This window comes from Hypanus sabinus, chromosome 3, assembly GCF_030144855.1.
Source record: "Hypanus sabinus isolate sHypSab1 chromosome 3, sHypSab1.hap1, whole genome shotgun sequence".
In the NCBI taxonomy this organism is placed as follows: Eukaryota; Metazoa; Chordata; class Chondrichthyes; order Myliobatiformes; family Dasyatidae; genus Hypanus; species Hypanus sabinus.
In genome coordinates, this window is record NC_082708.1 from 173,978,185 (window position 1) to 173,997,061 (window position 18,877).

The 18,877-nt window shown below is 40.1% G+C and overlaps 1 protein-coding gene across 3 annotated transcripts in view; it reads left to right on the forward strand.

The window, feature by feature from the left end:
* Window positions 1–18,877, forward strand: part of ctnna2 (catenin (cadherin-associated protein), alpha 2) — a 1,188,004-nt gene that overhangs the window by 986,495 nt on the left and 182,632 nt on the right. For all 3 annotated transcript variants that reach the window (XM_059963425.1, XM_059963426.1, XM_059963427.1), the window contains one exon: window positions 10,795–10,908. In XM_059963425.1, coding sequence (XP_059819408.1) covers window positions 10,795–10,908 — 114 coding nt within the window. The remainder of the gene's footprint in view (window positions 1–10,794; window positions 10,909–18,877) is intronic.

The window sequence follows — 18,877 nt, forward strand, 5'->3', positions numbered from 1 at the left end:
AATCAGGAAGGAGAAAGCAGTTAAGGGGAGGACACAGGAGACTGGGTGACAATCAGGAAGGAGAAAGCAGTTAAGGGGAGGACACAGGAGACTGGGTGACAATCAGGAAGGAGAAAGCAGTTAAGGGGAGGACACAGGAGACTGGGTGACAATCAGGAAGGAGAAAGCTGTTAAGGGGAGGACACAGGAGACTGGGTGACAATCAGGAAGGAGAAAGCTGTTAAGGGGCCAGTGTAATGTACCCCTATTGATGTCCCCCTCAACAACAGGTATAGCACGTTAGATGCTGTTGGGGCTGGGGTGTAGGGTTGAACTAACTGAAGAAAGTCACTGTGGTCAGGTCTGTGGCACTGAATCTGACTCTGCGACCATCAAGGGAAGGGGAAGAAGAGGCACCTAGAGTTGATAGGGGATATGTTATTTAGGGGAACAGACAAACTGAAACCTATGGCCACTCCGAATGCAACATTCTACTATCGCCGATTTCACTAGGTCACTGAAATAGATACACCTCCTGTGCTCTTTGATGTGGGTTTCCACAGTGCCAATATACATTCCCAACGGAAGAACCACGAAAACTAACAACAAGGAAGAACCTGTCGCTAACGCCTGTCTTCCCTATATTTCCACAGTTTCCAGAGGGATCGCCAGGATCCTGAGGACACTGGATTAATACCATCCACAATCCCATAAGGCGATAGGATTGACTTCAAAGGCACAAAACTACTGTGCTGCGCCAATGGCTTTTGGGACCACCTGGTCAAGAAAGCCATTGAAATAAGACTAACGAAAAAGAATTTTAACAAAGACAAAGGTCTTGCTCTAATTAAGAAATGGAATGCAATTGTAAACAAGATGGGACAGTGGAAACCCGATTGGATGAGGATTAACCAGTCAGGAGGGACAGATGACAGAGATATATATACTACTGGACTAGACATACCGAGGCATCATCCTTGATAAAGATGGCAGAGTTTGTCATTGAAACGTCAGTTAATATTGATACCTGTACCCAGCTTTATTTGTCCTATTTGCCAGGAAAGCACTAGATCCCTTTTCAGAGAGCAAAATAGTTTTCATGGCTTCATGAACTATTCAGAAATCTGATGGTGAAGGGGTAGAGAGTGTTCCTAAAACACTGAGTATGTGCCTTCAAGATCCTGTACCTCCTCTCTAATGGTAGTAGTGAGAAGTAGGCATGAATTGGATAGCGGGCATCCTCAATGATGGATGCTGCCTTTTTGAGGCATCGTTTTTTGTAGGTGTCCTTGATAGTTCCTAGGATGGAGCTGGCTGAGTTTACAACTCTCCGCAGCTTTTTTTTCCAAACCTGTGCTCTCCATGGTAGCTCTTTAGTGATTTGCTAAGAGTCTTTGGTGACATATCAAATCTCCTGAAACTCTGAATGATATATAGCTGCTGGGAGTTTCTCAGCACATTGAAAGACTTAGAATCTGTGACTCTGGAGATTCTTGGTTAAATACCATCCAAAATAAGATTAAATCTAGAAGGATAGCTTTATATCCCTCTTAATGAATTGACTTTAAAACTGTGGTTTGAACAGGCAAAGACCATCTTGTTTATAACAGCTTGCAAAACTGAATTACTTTTAGTATTTTCATCCCAGGAATTAGTTTGCATCTGCTTTCTCTCCTTTCCTGCTTCTCATCACTTTTCCACTTCCTTCTCACATTGTTTCCAGAATCAGAGTCAAGTTTAATGTCACCGGCATATATCGTAAAAGTTGTTGTTAAGTGGCAGCAGTATATTTCAGTGCATAGTTATAAAATCTGTAAATTACAGGAACCATATATATAATAAAAAAGTTAAACTAAATAAGAAGTGCAAAAATAGAAATAAAAAAAGTAATGAGGTAATGTTCATGGGTTCAATGTCCATTCGGAAATCTGATGCCAGAGGGGAGAAAGCTATTCCTGAATCATTGAGTGTGTGCCTTCAGGCTCCTATACCTCCTCCTTGATGATGGCAATGAGAAGAGGACATGCCCTGGGTGACGGGGTCCTTAATGATGGATGCTGCCTTTTTGAGGCATCGCTCTATGAAGATGCCCTGAATGTTGGAGAGGCTAGTACCCATGATGGAGCTGACTGAGATTACAACTTTCTGCAGCTTATTTTAATCCTATGCAATTCCTCCCCCATACCAGATGGGAAAGCTCTCCATGGTACATCTGTAGAAATTTGCGAGTGCCTTTGGTAACATACCAAATCTTCTCAAACTCCTAATAATATATAGCTGCTGTTGTGCCTTCTCTGTAACTGCATTGATATGTCGGTTCCAGGATAGATCCTCCGAAACGTTGACACCCAGGAACTTGAAATTGCTCAAACTTACTACTCTGATTCCTCGATGAGGACTAATGTGTGTTCCTTTGTCTTACCCTTTCTGAAGTCAACTATCAGTTCTTTGTTCTTACTGATGTTAAGTGCAAGCTTACTGCTGTGACACTGTTCAACCAGTTGATCTCTCTCGCTCTTGTATCCCTTCTTGTCACCATCTGAAATACTGCCAAAAGTAGTTGTGTTATCACCAGGTTTATAGATTGGCATTTGAACTATGCCTAGCCACACAGTCATGGATGTAGAAAGAACAGAGCAGTGGGCTAAGCTCAATTCCTTCAAGTGCGCCAGTGTTGAATAGCAGCAAGTTGAAGATGTTATTTCTGATCCACACAGACTGTGGTCTTCCGGTGACAAAGTCGAGGATCCAGTTGCTGGTCCAATACTCAGGTTGGAGGAACAACACCTTATATTCCGTCTGGGTAGCCTCCAACCTGATGGCACGAACATTGATTTCTCTAACTTCCGTTAATGCCCCTCTTCCCCTTCTTATCCCATCCCTTATTTATTTATTTATTCCCCCCTTCTTTTTCTCACTCTGCCCCTCTTACAATCACTCCTTGCCTGTTTTCCATCTCCCTCTGGTGCTCCGCTCCCCCTTTCTTTCTCCCTAGGCCTCCCATCCCATGATCCTTTCCCTTCTCCAGCTCTGTATCCCTTTTACCAATCACCTTTCCAGCTCTTAGCTTCATCCCTCCCCCCCCCCCATCTTCTCCTATCATTTCGGATTTCCCCCTCCACCTCCTAATTTCAAATCTCTTACTATCTTTTCTTTCAGTTAGTCCTGACAAAGGGTCTTGGCCCGAAACGTCGAGTGTACTTCTTCCTATAGATGCTGCTTGGCCTGCTGCGTTCCACCAGCTTTTTGTGTGTGTTGCCTGAATTTCCAGCATCTGTATATTTCCTCGTGTTTGGATGTTAACTCTGAGCTGGTTCAATAAATAGCAGCCTGATGTACATATTAATATTGTCTAAGTGATCTAAGGCCGCATGACGAGCCAGTGAGATTGCATCTGCTGTAGACCTATTGTGGCGATATTCAAATTACAGTGGGCACAAGTCCTTGTTTAGGCAGGAGTTAATTCTAGCTACAACCTACCTCTCAAAGTACTTCATTGCTGTAAATGTGAGTGCTACTGGACGTTAAGGCAGCCAACCCTGCTCTTCTTATCTGCTGGTATGTTTGTTGTCCTTTTGAAGCTGCTGGGAACTTCCAACTGCAGCAATGAGCGATTGGAAATGTCTTTGAACACACCCGCCAGTTGGTTTCCACAGGTTTTCAAAGTACTACCAGGTATACCTTCAGGACCTCTCAACGTGTGAAGGTTCACCCTCTTGAAAGACGTTGTGATGTCGGCCTCCATGCAGAGATCACAGGGTCACCCTCCCTCTCCTTTTAACACATTCCCTAACTTAATCATTCACCTTCTTCCTGTTTTTTTCCCTTTCTGTGTGTATGGTTAAGCACTCAAAAGCTGCCAACACCTTGCAACATTAATATTGATATCCCTTTTCAGGAAGGCCTGTATTTGAAAGGATTATACCACTTGTACAATAAAGATGTTTCACTAAATTTGTTACAATATGATTGTGAGGTATGACAACCGAGTTTTGCTGAAAGACCTCACAGACACAATAGAAAGTAAAAGAAAGTACTTGCAACCTTTCAAGGGTAATAGATACTTATGGCAATGTCTTCAGTTAACTCTGGGAGTCTGTGAATTATTTATGAACAATTTTCGTTCATGCTGTCTGGTAACAATGGGTGATGCATGGCAGGAAAGCAGTCCTTTCCTCAATGACAGATTAGCTGAAAATAAACAAAAAAAATTTATATAACATTAACAGAATGTTTTATGATGGAAAGCTACTTTTGTTAGAAACAAAACCCAGAAATATCCTTTCACAATTCCAGTGGACTATTAATTAATGTTTTTGGCTATTAAGTTAAATAAGATCACCATGGTGAGATTTTGTCACCAGCACAGATAACAAACCGCTGTTGTCGATAAGGATTTTGTATGTTTCCACATGATCACGTGGATTTCCTCTGGGTGCTCTGGTTTCCTCCCACTTTCCAAAGACATAGAGATTAGTTGGTTAATTGGCTCATTGGACTCTTTGGGCTGGAAGGGCCTGTTACTGAGCTGTATCTCTAAAATTAAATTAAAATTAATCGTGACTTAAATTGAAGTGAATTGACTTCATTACTTACCTCCTTCATATACATGAGGAGTAAAAAATCTTTAGGTTACATGTCTGTCTAAATGTACAATGTGCAATTTATAGTAATTTTTAATAAATATTATGTACAACAGGATAGTCAATATAACATAGAAATACAGTGTCAGCATGAGTTAAGCAGTCTGATGGCCTGGTGGAAGAAGCTGTCCTGGAGCCTGTTGATCCTGGCTTTTAAGCTGCGATATCTTTTCCCAGATGGTAGCAATTGGAATAGTTTGTGGTTGGGGTGACTCAGGTACCCAATGATCCTTCTGGCCCTTTTTACATACCTGTCTTTGTAAGTGTCCTGAATAGTGGGAAGTTCACATCTACAGATAGACAATAGACAATAGGTGCAGAAGTAGACCATTTGGCCCTTCGAGCCTACACCACCATTTTGAGATCATGGCTGATCATCTACTATCAATACCCAGTTCCTGCCTTGTCCCCATAACCCTTGATTCCCCTATCCATAAGATACCTATCTACCTCCTTCTTGAAAGCATCCAGAGAATTGGCCTCCACTGCCTTCCAAGGCAGTGCATTCCAGACCCCTACAACTCTCTGGGAGAAGAAGTTTTTCCTTAACTCTGTCCTAAATGACCTATCCCTTATTCTCAAACCATGCCCTCTGGTACTGGACTCTCCCGGCATCTAGAACATACTTCCTGCCTCTATTTTGTCCAAAACTTTAATAATCTTATATGTTGCAATCAGATCCCCTCTCAATCTCCTTAATTCCAGCATGTACAAGCCCAGTCTCTCTAACCTCTCTGCGTAAGACAGTCCAGACATCCCAGGAATTAACCTTGTGAATCTATGCTGCACTTCCTCTACAGCCAGGATGTGCTAGGCTGTCCGCACCATTCTCTGTAGAGTCCTGTGATTGAGGGAAGTACAGTTCCCATACCAGGCAGTGATGCAGCCAGTCAGGATGCTCTCAGTTGTGCCCCTATAGAAAGTTTTTAGGATTTGGAGTAAAATTATTTTAATTTTGCAAACAGACCTTTAATCTAAACTATTTCATTAGATCAACCCTGAATAAGTAAGGAATAAAATAAAGTTGTTTCTTTGGGAGTGTTTGATTATTGAACGTTTGGTGGTTATTTTTATTCTAATATACATGTTTATTGTTTTCCATTCACTTTTCCTTAGGTAAACACGGTACCATGCTAATATTTAACCAAAGGGTGAAGGATGATCCATTGTCTTATCAATGGGTAGACAAGGAGTATTGAAAAATGGGAGGCAAAAGAGAGAAAAGTGGATTTTCCAATTCTTCTCTATCCATATTTATCCCTAAAGAATGGTAGTAGGCTTTCTTATTGATCAATTGAACCATAGACCAACAGGCAGTGTGTTCAAGGACATCTTCAATCTCTCATTGCTGTAGTCAGAGGTTCCCACCAGCTTCAAAAGGGTGCAGTGTTCAGGAAGAGCAGAGTGAGCTGTCTCAACAACTGTCACTCAAAGGCACTCACATTTATTTGATGAATGTGGTGGTTTGAGAAGTTGGTCATGGCTAGAATCAACTCCTGCCTAAGCAAGAACCTGGACCTGCAGCGGTTTGCCTGTTGCCACAATAGGCCTAAAGTGGATGTAAACTCACTGGCTCTCCAAATGGCATTGGATCACCTGGACAATAGTAATACATAAATCATATTCCTGTTTATTGACTACAGCTCAGATATCAACAGGATCATTTCCCCTGGTTCTAATCAACAAGTTCCAAAATCTGAGTCTCTGCACCTGCCTCTGCAATAGACTTCCTCACCAGAAGACCACACTTGGAACGGATCGGAAATAACATCTCCTCACTGGCACACCTCAATGATGTGTACTTAGCCCACTGCTCACACCACTGATTGTGTGGCTAGGCACAGCTCAAACACCATCTATAAATTTGCTGACGACACATCTAATGTTGGCAGATTTCAGATGGTGACAAGGAAGCAAACAGGAGCGAGATAGATCAGCAAGTTGAGTGGTGTCACACTCAACATCAGTCAGACCAAGGAACTGACTGTGGACTTCATGAAGGCAGTATCAGTTCAGTGGTGTGTGTCTGGCCCACTGCTCTACTTCCTTTATACCCATGACTGTGTGGTTAGGTATAGCTCAAATGCTATCTATAAATTTACTGATGATACAACCATTGTTGATGGAATGTCAGGTAGAGGTGAGAGGGTGTACAGGAGCAAGATATACCAGCTAGTTAAATGGTGTCACAGCAGCAACCTTGCACTCAAAGTAAGACAAAAGAGTTGATTGAGGAATTCAGGAAGGGTAAGATGAGGGAACACAAACCAGTCTTCAGAGAGGGATCCGAAGTGGAGAGAGTAAGCAATTTCAAGCTTGTGGGTGTCAATATCTCTGAGGATCTAACCTGGTCCCAATATATTGAGGCAGCTATAAAGAAGGCATGACAGCAGCTATATTTTATTAGGAGTTTGAAGAGATTTGCTTTGTCACCTAAAACACTCAAAAACTTCTATAGATGTACCTTGGAGAACATTCTGACAGCATGCAACACTATCTGGTATTTGGTGGAGGGGGGGACTACTGCATAGGAATGAAAGAAGCTACAGAAAGTTGTGAAATTAGTCAACTCCATCTTGGGTACTAGCCTCCATAGTGTCCAAGACACCTTCAAGGAATAGAGCCTTACAAAGGCTGTGTTCATTACTGAGGACCACCATCACTCAGGATGTGCCCTCCTCTCATTGTTACCATCAGGAAGGAGGCACAGAAGCTTGAGGGCACACATTCAGTGATTCAGGAACTGTTTCTTCCCCTCTGCCATACAATTCCTAAATGGACATTAAACCATGAACACTACCTCACTATATATATAAAGTCATTTCAGGGATAACCCAACTATTTAAAATATATATATATATATATATTTACTGTAATTGATTTACTTACTTATTTTTTCTCTATATATTATATAATGTATTGTGTTGCTGCTTCTAAGTTAATACATTTCATGACACATGTTGGTGATTATAAACCTGACCCTAATTCTGATTCTTTTATTAAAGCTGATTCAGATTCTGGTTCTGTTTCTGATTACTAACAACTAACAGTTAGGCAGGAAAGGTTGAGTCATAGAGTCATAAAACTATGCAACACAGAAACAAGCCTTATGCCTAACTTATCCACAATGATAAAAGTGCTTATCTAAGCTAATCCCATTTCTCTGTACTTAGTTTATATCCCTCTAAACCTACCCTGTCTATCTGCCTCCCTGCTGAGATTCTTCTCCTGGACCTCTTCCCATCCGTATGGAAGCCATATCATCACAAAAGAAACATGTTAGCTCATTCTGTAATTACAATCACAAAATTCAAAGCAACGCGAAATAACACTAATGAGGCTAATTCAAACTAAGTTGCATTGATCATTGTTATTTTCTCAGAATTATAATATTGTTTAATTATGAACTGAAGGACGGAGAAGGGTGGCAGATAGGTTTGTCTTTGAGAACTTCCCTTGTTAAGATGGAGCAATGCCCTTTTTCATTGAGGATAAGCAGAAAGATCTGGGTCATTTTGAAGAATAAGTTAATAATATAAGTGTAATAATCAAATAATGGAGCTAAGAGGCTGCAGGTGCTGGAATCTGGAGCAAAATTCAATCAGCAGGAGGAAGTAAAAGGCTGACCAGTCCTGATACAGGCTTTCGATCTGAAATATTGACCATTCCTCTACCTCCACAGATGCTGCTTGACACACTCTATTACACCAGGAACTTTCTTTCTGAAAAGTATAAATCATTGGTGGGGTGGGGACAGGTGCTGATATGGTTATGCAGGCAGCTGTTCAATTTGGAACCAGACTTCTCTTAAAAGAAATAACAGTGAAGCATGACTCGCAAACACATCCAGGAATTAGTGGGAATGTAAAGGAATGGGAAGCTTTTAAAAACCAACAGAAGGCAGCTACAAAAGCCAGAAAGAGAGAAAAGATTAAATATGAAGGGAAGCTAGCCAATAATATAAAAGAGGTTACAAAGGTTTTTTTTCAGATATATAAAAAATAAAAAAGACAGGAGAGTGAATATCAGACCACTGGAAAATAACGCCAGAGAAGTAGTAAATGGGGGACAAAGAAATGGCCAACAAACTCAACAAGTATTTTGCATCAGTCTTCACTGTGGAAGCCACAAGCAGGATGCTATTACTCAGGAGAAGGTGGTTGGGAAGCTGAAAGGTCTGAAGGTAGATAAGTCACCTGGACCAGAATGTCTACACACCAGGGTCCTGAAAGAGGTGACTGTAGAGATTGTGGAGGCATTAGTAATGATCTTTCAAAAATCACAAGATTCTGGAATGGTTTTGGAGAACTGTAAAATTGTAATTGTCACTCCACTCTTTAAGAAAAGAGTGGGACAGAAGAAATAAAATTAGACCAGTTGGCTTGACTTCAGTGGTTGGAAAGATGGTAGAGTCTATTATTAAGGAAGAGTTTTCATGGCCTGTAGGCACATGACAAAAATGGGCCAAAGTCAGCACAATTTTCTTAAGGGGAAATCTTGCCTGACAAATCTGTTGAAACTCTTTGAGCAAGTCACAGGCAGGGTAGACAGAGTCAGTGAATGTTCTTTATTTGGCCACATATGAGGCATTACAGAAAAGAAATTAGCATGAATTGAGCCCTAGCTGATTGTCAGGAGACAAAGAGTGGGAATAAAGGGAGCCTTTTCTAATTGGCTTCCAATGACTAGTGGTATTCTCAGGTCTGTGTTTAGACTGCTTCGTTTCACATTATATGTCAATTATTTGGATGAAGGAATTGATGATTTTGTGGCCAAGTGCAAACGATACAAAGATAGGGGTGAGGGGCAAGTAGTGTTAAAAAAGCAGAGTGTCAGCAGTAGGACTTAGACTGGGAGAGAAGTGGCAGATGGAAATTAATATGATCATGCACGTTGGTAGAAGGAATAAAGGCACGGACTATTTTCTAAATGGGGAGAAAATTCAAAAATCAGAGATGCAAAGGGATCTGGGAGGCCTGGTGTAGGATTCCTGAAAGGTTAACTTACAAATTGAGTCAGTGGTAAGGCAGGCAAATGCAATGTTAGTATTCATTTTGAGAGGACTAGAATAAAGAGCAAGGATGTAATGCTGAGGCTTTATTAGGCTTTGCTCAGACTGTACTTGGACTATTGTGAGCCGTTTTGGGCCCCGATCTAAAAAAGAAATGTGCTGGGTTTGGAGAGGGTCCAGCAGGTGTTCTCGAGAATGTTCCCAGGAACGAAAGGGTTAATGTATGCAGGGCATTTGATAGCTCTAGACCTGCACCTGCTGGAGTTTAGAAGAATGACAGACTCTCATTGAAACCTTTTGAATATTGAAAGGCATAGATAGAGTGGATGTGGAGAAGCTGTTTCCTCTAGTGTGGGAATCTAGGACCAGAGGGTACAGCTTCAGAATAGAAAAACATCTCTCTTGAACAAAGTTGAGGAGGAATTTCTTTAGCCAGAATGTGGTGAATCTGCAGAATTCATTGCCACAGACATGTCACTGGGTATATTGAAGTCAGCGGTTGATAGGTTCCTGGCTGATCAGGGCCTCAAACGTTATGGGGAGAAGGCAGGAGAATGGGGTTGAGATGGATAATAAATCAGCCATGGTAGAACAGACTCAATGGGCTGAATGGCCTCATTCATAACTAACATACCAGCTTCCAGAAAAGCTAACAAGATGAGCAAAAGTGTGACCCCTTCAGACTTTTTTCAATATTATTCCGATGATTCTGTTAGAATTGCCACAGAAAAAACGATTCCACTAAAATAAATGAGACCACTTTTCTTGGAGACATCCAGATTCTGCAATTAAATGACCTCCAGCAGCAAGACTCATTAGATGAAGCAGAATTAGAAAGCAGTATGTCAGGCACTCATCGCCCCTGGAGGAGATGGATTTACAGTGCAATTCTACATGGGATTTTTATTGAAATTGGACTTGTTATTAATTAGAGCTCACTCAGAAATGTTCCAGTACAAAAGCTTGTCTAACAACACTGGGATTAGCACTGGTCTCAGTTCTACTTAAGAAAAATGACGACCCTGTGCAATTTTATAGCTGCAGTTCTGATCGGTGGTTTAATGTTGTAGAATCTGAGGGCACACGTGCACTTAACAAAGGGGTTGTCAGTGCAAAAATGAGAGTAACCACCATGAATTCTTTATCTTTTGTTCTATTCAGACTCCAGAAGAACTGGAGGATGACTCGGACTTTGAGCAAGAAGACTATGATGTGCGCAGCAGGACAAGTGTCCAGACAGAGGATGACCAGCTTATTGCAGGGCAAAGCGCAAGGGTGAGTGTCAGAGCTGGTTTGCTTTTACATTTTGTCTTCGTCAAGTTGAATAAGTGAAGATTTAAAAAATTCTAAATATTCTAGAAGTTTTAAATATTCGGGGAAACAGGCACAAAATGCTGGAGAAATTCTGCAGGCCAGGCAGCATCTATGGAAAAGAGTAAACAGTCGGCATTTTAGGCTGAGAACCAAAATATTGACTGCTTATTCTTTTCAATAGATGCTACCTGGCCCTGCTGAGCTCCTCCAGCTTTTTATGTGTAGCTTTGGATTTCCAGCATCTGCAGATTTTCTCATGTTTGTTAAATACTCGTGCCTTTATCACAAAAATGACCATCTTTGAAGAAATAGATATCAATATTCATTAAGTAAGTCTTTAACTGCCTTGTTAAATAGCAAATTGATACATATTACAGATCAGCTCAAGGCAGTAAATGTGGACTAATATTCCTTGTTGCAGACCACTCCATGTGAAGGCAAAACAGGCCTGTAACAAGATCCTCTAATGCAGAGATGAAGTTCTGTTCAATAGTATTCTGTTTATGCCTAGGATTTGGATCTTGATTTCATGCTTTTACTCACTTCCTAATTAAATTGCAATGAAAATTAAACTTCTGTAATTTCAGGTATATTATCTGCATTTTTCCTTCCAGGTCATCCCTATATTTGTCAAATACATTGGCACAGAGGAAAATTAAGTCACGTGTAGAATTTTATCTAAATCTTATTGCCCCACAATATTCAGTGATCAAAAATAAAAATTGATAACATTTGTTATTCTTTCACCTTTTGTGTTCAAGTATGTTACCAGTCCTTCACTGTTGATAACACAATGTCCTGGAACTTCCTGCCTGACAACACTATGGGAGGGCTTTTAACTGCAAGACTGTAACATCTCACCACCACTTTACCAATTAAAGATTGGATAGTATGTGTTGGCTTTGTAAAATATCCTTTGAATGACTGATTAAGACCATCTAAAATGTTAAATATGCTCATGAACTCATGAATGTAACCAGAGCTCCTTGAACTGAAGAAAATAGTTTATCAGTCAAATGGATTTCCGCTGCCTTTCACTGAAAAAATACAGATAAACCGAGTTACCACGGTTAATATGTGATGCACCTTTAGGAAATAACATGAGCAGATAATGTACCAGCAGTCAATAGGAATGAACCCCACATACAAATGCTTACAGATTAGCTTCATTGTCACATGTACTTCAAACCATTGAAGCATACAGCGCAACGTTTTTGTGTCACTGACGAACACAGTCCAAGAATTATTCGGGGGTGGGGGGGATAGCCCACGTGTTGCCATGCTTCGAGCGATAACATAGCACGTCCACAGTTTACTAAACTTAAACCAGATGTCTTTGGAATGTGGGAGAAAACCAGAATACCTGGAGGAAACCCATGCAATCATGGGGAGAATGTACAAACTCCATACAGCCGAAGATGAGAATCAAACGCCAATCAATGATTGCTGGTGCTGTAAAGAGATTGCACTTATCTTTAAACTACTATGATGCCCTTGCTGTATCCTAGATTCTTAGAACTGAGAATATTCACCATGTCCAGTTTGAGTAAGCAAGGGATAATCCCTGGACTGTTATACCGTTCCTCCAGGCAAGGGGAGACCAGCCATCCTACAGTAATCAAAACCAGAGTCTAGAGAAACCACAAGCCAATTGTAAATACCTCTCAGAGTGACATCATCATTAGCCAGCACATCACCTTCCTCAGAACATCATTCAGATTCTTAAATATAAAACATGTTGGAACATAACCAGGCAATAGCTACTGAAAGAGAAATGAAGTTAAATTTTCATTTCAGCTCAAATGGGAAGCCATAGATAGAAAACATTAATCTTGTTGCTGTCACCATGGATACTGCCTGGTATGCTGAGTATTTTCCAGCACGTTCTCTACTTATTTCAAATTTGCAGCATCCATATTAATTCATCTTTATATTTCATTTCTAATTTGTTTTTTTTTCCTTTTCTCCTTTATCAGTGACTGTGTGTTAAGTCCATATCCCCCACCATCTCTATGAAATTGCCTCACATATTTCGACACTGATGTTCAGAATGATTTCTGTGGATGTCAGGTCTTCAGTGTGCCTCAGGCAGAACTGATGACAGTAACCTTTCAAACATTTGTTGACACATTTATTCAAGACAAAGGAAATTTTACTCATTTGAATCAAAGAAATAAATTTAATATTGCTCTTGCATCACAGGAGACGTGTTAGTCCAAAAAATATCAATGGTATTTCTCATTGATACCTGTCTGCTGTATCTGATATCAGACAGACATTTCAATAATATGGCAGATGGGTGGAATTTGGACTAAACTGCACTGTATTGATAATTTTAGCTTGATGGCAGATTTCAATTTACTCTGTGTATTCAAGTGAATTTCCAATTAAAACTGACAAAAGAGAGACTCAGATACTGGAGATCTGGATCAACAAACATATAAAATGCTGGAAGAATTCAGCAAGTCAGGCAGACTTTTATGGAGGGAAACAAGATCCCTCTGATCCTCCACACTGCCAAGAGTCTTACCAATGATACTATATTCTGCCATCATATTTGACTTACCAAAATGAACCACCTCACACTTATCTGGGATGAACTCCATCTGCCACTTCTCAGCTTAGTTTTGCATCCTATCAATGTCCCACTGTAACCTCTGACAGCCCTCCACACTATCCACACCACCACCAACCTTTGTGTCATCAGCAAACTTACTATCCCATCCGTCCAGTTCCTCATCCAGGTCATTTATAAGAATCACAAAGCGTAGGGGTCCCAGAACAGATCCCTGAGGCACGCCACTGGTCACTGGTCTCCATGCGGAATATGACCCATCTACAACCACTCTTTGCCTTCTGTGGGCAAGCCAATTCTGGATCCACAAAACAATGCCCTCTTGGATCCCATGCCTCCTTACTTTCTCAATAAGCATTGCATGGCATACCTTGTCAAAATTCAAATGCCTTGCTGAAATCCATATACACTACATCTACTGCTCTACCTTCATCAATGTGTTTAGTCACATCCTGAAAAATTCAATCAGACTTGTAAGGCATGACCTGCTTCTGACAAAGCCCTGCTGGCTATTCCTAATCACATTATGCCTCTCCAAATGTTCATAAATCCTGACCCTCAGGATTTTCTCCATCAACTACCAACCACTGAAATAAGACTCACTGGTCTATAAATTCCTGGGTTATCTCTGCTTCCTTTCTTCACTTTCTTGAATAATGGAGCAACATCTGCAGCCCTCCAATCCTCCGGAACCTCTCCTGTCCACATTGATGATGCAAAGGTCATTGCCAGAGGCTCAGCAATCTGCTCCCTCGCCTTCCACAGTAGCTCGTCCCGTCCCAGTGACTTATCCAACTTGATACTTTCCAAAAGCTCCAGCGCATCCACTTTCTTAATATCTACATGCTCAAGCTTTTCAGTCTGCTGTAAGTCATCCCTACAATCACCAAGATCCTTTTCCATAGGGAAATCTGAAGCAAAGTACTCATGAAGTATCTCCGCTATTTCCTCCGGTTCCATACACACTTTTCCACTGTCACACTTGATTGGTCCTATCCCTCACGTCTTATCCTCTTGCTCTTCACATACTTATAGAATGTGTTAGGGTTTTCCTTAATCCTGCTGCCAAGGCCTTCTCATGGCCCCTTCTGGCTCTCCTAATTTCTTTCTTAAACTCCTTCCTGCCAGCCTTATAATCTTCTAACTCTTTATCGTTACCTAGATTTTTTGAACATTTCATAAGCTCTTCTTATCTTCTTGACTAGATTTACAGCAGCCTTTGTACACCACGGTTCCTGTACCTTACCATCCTTTCCCTGTCTCATTGGAACGTACCTGTGCAGAACTCCACACAAATATCCCCTGAACATTTGCCACATTTCTTCCGTACATTTCTCTGAGAACATTTGTTCCCTATTTATGATTCCAAGTTCCTGCCTGATAGCCTCATATTTCCCCTTACTCCAATTAAACACTTTCCTAACTTGTCTGTTCCTATCCCTTTCCAATGCTCCAGTCAAGGAGGTAGAATTGTGATCACTATCTCCAAAATGTTCTCCCAGAGTGACCTGACACCTGACTGGGTTAATTTCCCAAAACCAGATCAAGTGCAGTCTCTCCTCTTTTGGGCATATAGTGTTAAGAAACCTTCCTGAACACCAAACAAACTCCATCCCAACTAAAACCCTCACTCTAGGGAAATGCCAATCAATATTTGGGTAATTGAAATCTCCCACAACAACTCTATTATTATTATACCTTTCCAGAATCCGTCTCTCTATCTGCACGTCGATGTTCCTGTTACTATTGGGTAGTCTATTAAAAACAGCCAGTAAATTTATTGACCCCTTCCTGTTCCTAATTTCCACCCACAGAGACTCTGCAGTCAATCCCTCCATGACTTCCTCCTTTTCCACAGCCATGACACTATCTCTGATCAACAGTAGCACACCCTACCTCTTTTGCCTCCCTCCCTATCCTTTTTGAAACATCTAAAGCCTGGCACTCAAATTAACCACTCCTGCCCCTGAGTTTGAGATTATACAAGAAGTATGCTCACCTTAAAGAGTAGTTGAGACAGACATGTGAAAAGTGTATCAATCATTTGATGTGCCCAGACATACAAAGCAATACACAAAGCTGACAAGACAGTACAATAGCATAGTGGTTACCATAACAATTTAAACCACCAATGATTGGAGTTCAATTCCCTCCACTGTCTGTAAGGGGTTTGTACGTTCTCCCGTGACTGCGTGGGTTTCTCTGGGTGCTCTGGTTTCTTCCTACATGCCAACAAAACTAAATGGGTTAACGTTAGTAAATTGAGTGCATGCTATGTTGGTGCCTGAAGTGTGGCAACACTTGCAGATAGCCCGCAGTGCATATTTGACTCTGTTGGTCATTAATACAAACTCTATATGTTTTGATGTTTCGATGTACATGTGACAATGCTAATTTTTAAAGAAAGTTTGATCACTCTCTTTGATTAATGGGTTTGAGCTAATGCACTCCATCCAGACAAATTGTTCAAAAATTAGGTGGATTAGCGAGCCTTCCAAGGTGGTGTGACGCAGCAAACGGGGGTTTTGAGAAAAGTGCAGCATGGGGTTTCTCTTTCAATCCTTTTAAGTCTGCTTTGATAATCCAATAAATTGCATGAGTGGAGCTGGTTCTGCATAATCGCACCAATGATCTGATAGTCAGAGAATGTTTGAGAGGCAATGATCGTAAAATAATTAGTTTCAGCATAAGATCAGAGATAGTAAAATCAAAGACATGTCAATAACCAGAGGGCATAGATTTAAGGCGGCTGGCAAAAGAACAAGAGATGAGAAGAAGAAATAAAATTCCTTCTTTTTCACACGAGAGTGTTTGGCTGCACCACCTGATATGGTAGCAGAAATAGGTGCAGAGAATGATGTCAGAGGTGAAATGAATAGTACTTGAGGGAGCTAAAATAAAAGCAGAGATAATAGTTGAACTTCAAAAGAACTGCACATATAGTATAGACCAAGCATTCAACTCTTGTGATGGACTACTTCTTTGTTCCATGTTAGGCTGAAAACATATAACATGATTATACATATAAAATGACTTGGTCAAGATTCAACAGAAAGAAAAGCTGACAAACAGACTTTTGATGAGCAGCAAGAGATTGTTAGTGAGAAAAAGTATGGAGTAAAATAACAAATGTATTCTAGAAGAGCATTGATTTAATTTCCCAGGCTATAATGGAAACAGAGAGAACTGAACTTTGCTAAATATTAATCTAATCTTCAAAGAAATGGAGCTGGCACATTTTTGGAAATTATTCAGCATAGATTTTTCAAAACACTACCTTCATATTTTCAGAATGCACCAATTGAATGTTTTGCTCCTATCTATTCCATTTCATGGGCACATCTACTGACAATGTTCTCTCAGCAGTCTAGATGTCTGGATAATTTAAATCAAATCAAATCAAATTTAATTGTCATTCAAACCACACATGGATAAAACCAAATGAGACAATCTTTCTTTCTTTTTAAACATTTTTATTAATTTCTTACATAAAAGAATAAGGGTACAGTAAGATATATAATATATATTGATTACAAAATACTGAAATCACAGATGAAGTGTAATCCATATCCATATATATTAAATTTAAACATAAAATAGAAAAGAAATAATTTTATTATACAAAAATCCAAACCCACTACCAGAAAAAAACACAACTGTTTGGTTTAAAAAGAATGGAAAAAATCCTTAACATATAGTAAAACATATTATTAGCCAACATCTGTATTTAATAGCAAATCAAAGATTTTGAAAGTAATTCCACAATGTTAAAAAAAATCTTGTCTAGGTTCAGAATTTGAACAGCGAATCTTCTCTAAATTTAAGCAAGACATAACATCATGTAACCAATGAATATGACTAGGCGGAGTGGCATCCTTCCACCTAAGCAACAATGCCCTCCTGGCTATAAAAGAGATAAAGGCCAAAATATGCAAATCGTGTATCTCCAAAATAATATAATTTCCTCCAACAATACCAAATAAGGCAGTCAAAGGATTAGTTTTAAAATTTTCTTTAAAAAGCACCAAATAAAATACTTCCTTCTAATATGTTTCAAGACTTGGACAAGTCCAAAACATATGGATTAGTGAAGCTTCTCCATTATTACATCTATCACGATAGGGAGATATATCCGAATAAAAATGAGACAGCTTATCTTTAGTCATATGGGCTCAATGAACCACTTTAAATTGTAGAAGGGAATGATGGGCACATAACGATGAGGTATTAACCAATTTTAAAATTTCATTCCAAGTACCCTCAGTAATTGAAATCTGTAAATCTTGTTCCCAAAGATTTTTAATTTTATCTAAAGGAATAGTTCTCATTCCCAACATACCATAAATATTAGATATAGATGCATTATAGAAGGGTTTCAAATTAAAAATTAAGTCAAGTAAATTTTTATCTGGACTTTTAGAAAATGTATCTACTTGAGAATGCAAAAAATCTCTAATTTGTAAATATCGATAAAAGTGAGTTCTCGGTAGACTATACTTAACTGACAGTTGTTCAAGTGAAGAGAGAATATCTCCAACAAACAAATCATGAAAACATTTAATACCCAATCTATTCCACTCTTTAAAAACTACATCAGACATAGATAGTTTAAAAAAAAAGAGTTAGAAAAAATGGGACTGGAAAGTGAAACAATCAATAACACAAAATATTTTCTAAATTGTACCCAAATCCTCAAAGTGTGTTTAACTACAAAATTATCAGTTAAATAACTTAAAGATAAAGGAATTGAGGATCTGAGAAGAGAAATGATAGAAAATTTTTCTCTAGGGCCAAGGTGCAAAAACATACACACACATTCAAAATACTGAGAAAGAAAAAAATATTTTCACGTAAGAAAGCACAGTTTTCAGTCGAGACCTTGAGGAACAAGTCCTGCAGACTGATGGTTCCTGGTGATCCAGCCTGTCATTCCACTGATCAAACACTTGAGGCCACCCCTCCAACTGAGCATCTGCACTGACCTCTGGCATCTCCTCACCAGGACTGCAGCAGCATTCATGCCCGTGGCTTGGGGCCTACTTTGCGCTACATCCAAGGCTACACTGCTGCCTCTTTGCCTATCTCCCCACCAAAAGTGGGAAGCAGGCCTAAAGCAATCAATGTCCAACGCGGTTTTGCGATTGCAAGAGAAATGTCCAAGACAGTCACTCACAGTTTCACTGCACGCCACCTTCGCATAGCAACTCTGGTGCCTTCGAGTAGCAGGCAGCAGCATGGTTTGTACCCTGGTCAGCTACGCTGAACCCAATCCAGCTCCTCCGGTGGCCCGACCAGCCCACACTCTCCTCCGGTGGCTTGAGCGACCTGCACTCTTGTCTGGCACAGTGCACTGAT